General features: G+C 57.9%; 1 protein-coding gene across 2 annotated transcripts; it reads left to right on the forward strand.

The window, feature by feature from the left end:
• Positions 1–285: 285 nt before the first annotated feature.
• LOC136513900 (RING-H2 finger protein ATL74-like) lies at positions 286–2,460 on the forward strand. Of its 2 annotated transcripts, none has more exons than XM_066507881.1 (2): positions 286–1,294; positions 2,122–2,460. In XM_066507881.1, exon 1 carries the CDS (start codon positions 564–566, stop codon positions 1,215–1,217), a length of 654 nt encoding a protein of 217 aa, XP_066363978.1. In that variant the 5' UTR covers positions 286–563; the 3' UTR covers positions 1,218–1,294; positions 2,122–2,460. The 2 variants fall into 2 exon arrangements, with proteins under 2 accessions (XP_066363978.1, XP_066363979.1); XM_066507882.1 differs by having other exon boundaries at positions 2,134–2,460.

The following is a 2,460-nucleotide window of genomic DNA, read 5'->3' on the forward strand; positions in this document are numbered from 1 at the left end:
CTGCCCACGGACACGACGTCGCTGGTTCAGACACGAGACACCAGACACCAGACACCAGGCCATGGCCACCAAGGAGATGTGACGGTCCGGCGGACGGACGGACGGTCGCGAGACGCCCTGCTTAAGCTGAAATTTGACTTATGCTAATATTTAGGTTAAAATGTTGTGAGAGAAAAACATCGTTTTTATGTCTGAAAAGTAATACTGAATTAGGTCAAGCGAACGGGGATTAAGTCCGGGGCTTGTCCTGCCCAAGCACGCAAGGAAGCTATTCTCTAGTTCAGCTAGTCCTAGCTAGCTAGCTAGCTTTGCCTACAAAGCAATCAAAAAGCGAGCGGGCGGCACCACCCGTCGTCGGTCGTGTGCCTATCCCTTCAAGCCAGGCTTCGCGCCGGGGATTGGAGCGGAGCCACCAGGGATCGCCCCTTTACAAGCACCCACACTCGCGCAACAGCCCCGAACCGTGCATCGCGATCGCGCCTCTTATATGCATTCGCTGCTGCCACGGACAGAAGCACAGCAGACAAGGTAGCTAGGAGCAGTCGCGCGCGAGAGCTGGTGGCATGGACCGTCGGGACTCCAAGGCGCCGGCGCCAGCGCTGCCGAAGGCGGCGGGCCCGCCGGCGGCCGTGAACGGTACTGCCGGCGCCGTCGGAGACGCGGCGGCGGCGGCGGCGCCGGGGGCCGACGCGACGTTCGACACCAACACGGTGATCCTGCTGGCGGTGCTGTTCCTGGCGCTGCTGTTCGCCATCGCGCTCAACTCGTTGGCCAGGTGCGCGCTCTGGTGCGGGGGCCGGGCCGCGGACGGCGGTGGCGGCGGCCGCGAGGGGGCGGCGTCGTCGAGCGTCGGCGCGTCCTGCGCGGGCGTCCGAGGCGGGATCAAGAAGCGCGCGCTGAGGAGCATCCCCGTGGAGGTTTACGTCGCCGCGGGGGAGGGGGAGGAGGCCGGGGCCGGGGACGAGGACGAGGACGAGGACGTGTGCGCCATCTGCCTCGGCGAGTTCGCGGACGGCGACAAGGTGCGCGTGCTGCCGCGGTGCGGGCACGGCTTCCACGTCCCGTGCGTCGACGCCTGGCTGCTGTCCCGCGGCTCGTGCCCGACGTGCCGCCGCCCCGTGATGGACGGCATTCCCGCCAAAGGTGGCGGCGGCAGGGGCGTCGGCCAGAGCCGGCGGCGGCCGGATAGCGACACCATCGCCGTGGTCATCGCGTGAGGGACGGAGGGGAGCTTGTGGCCATCACCCATCGGAAGCAGACCTAGTGGTAGGCGCACACGCAACAACGGAGACAGGTATAGCTCTGTACTGTTCTGTCGCCGTGGATAAGCTCATGTAAAAATATCTCTGTAGCCTCGTTAATTTTGGTTCACATTACAACCCAGGCGCGCCCGGTTCGTTTGGGCTGGTTTGGCTTATAAGATATGGCTGAAAGTACTATCGATTGGTTTAGCGTAAGAAAAAAATATTATTCGTTGGCTGATAAGCCATGACTTATAAGTCAAATACGACCCAATAAACGAGACGATGGTTGACGACGGCTGGCCCACTTGCACTAGATGACGCTACTTGAGTGCACTGCTAGCTAGTGTAGCATCTTGCCGGCGGTCAAATGTATGAGAGTTGTTCGATCACTGTGCGTGTTCGGCAGCGCCGTTCGAGAACTTGTTACAAATAAGCAACCACCATGCGGCAAGACATGCTCATGCGCATTGGCGCGTGCACCCGTGCGTTCGTCGCCGGCGGCGGTAGTGCCAGGTGGTGCGCGTTCCGGCTGCCGCACGCCTGGAAGCGGTACAGTGGCCGTGCGCTGATCGGCATTCGGCCGGCATGCCGAACAAACAACCACCGAGTGCAAATTAATCTGCTGCGGGTTTCTGCGTGACAACCGCATGCCTTAGGGGGTAATCTTTTTCACGGGGAAGGGACTAAAGATTAAATTTTAGTTCTAATTAGTTTAAACTATAGGAACTAAAATAGAGATTAGGAACTAAAATATAGTAGTTACTTGGAGGCTACTAATTGGGACTAAACAGTCCATATCTCTCCCTCGTAGTCTTTTTCCTCTCCTTTAATCTCTTTTAGTCCCTAGAAACCAATACTATTTTAATTTTTATTTTAGTTCTTGTTTTAGTCTCTCGTCGACGCGCCCTTGATATGAAGCGAAAGCCGATCGCGCGTCGTCGCTGCAACCATCGAGATGACTCCGTGGCGCCAAACCCGATGGCCACGGCTAGCTGCAGGGTGCGTGGTCCGTCGTCGTCGCCCGGTGTTCACGCGAAATGCATGGACAAACGTACGCGTCCTGAGGAGCTGGGCAGCTAGCTGGCTGAACCTGAACCGCAGGTGGACTGGGGACGGAAGACTGTCTCAGGTGGCCTGTTTTGGTACACTCATATGTACTTCAATTTATATGTGTTGAGCTTGATGTTTTCATCTTAGTTTATTCTAATAATATGTG

This window comes from Miscanthus floridulus, chromosome 16 (genome assembly GCF_019320115.1).
Source record: "Miscanthus floridulus cultivar M001 chromosome 16, ASM1932011v1, whole genome shotgun sequence".
NCBI lineage: Eukaryota > Viridiplantae > Streptophyta > Magnoliopsida > Poales > Poaceae > Miscanthus > Miscanthus floridulus.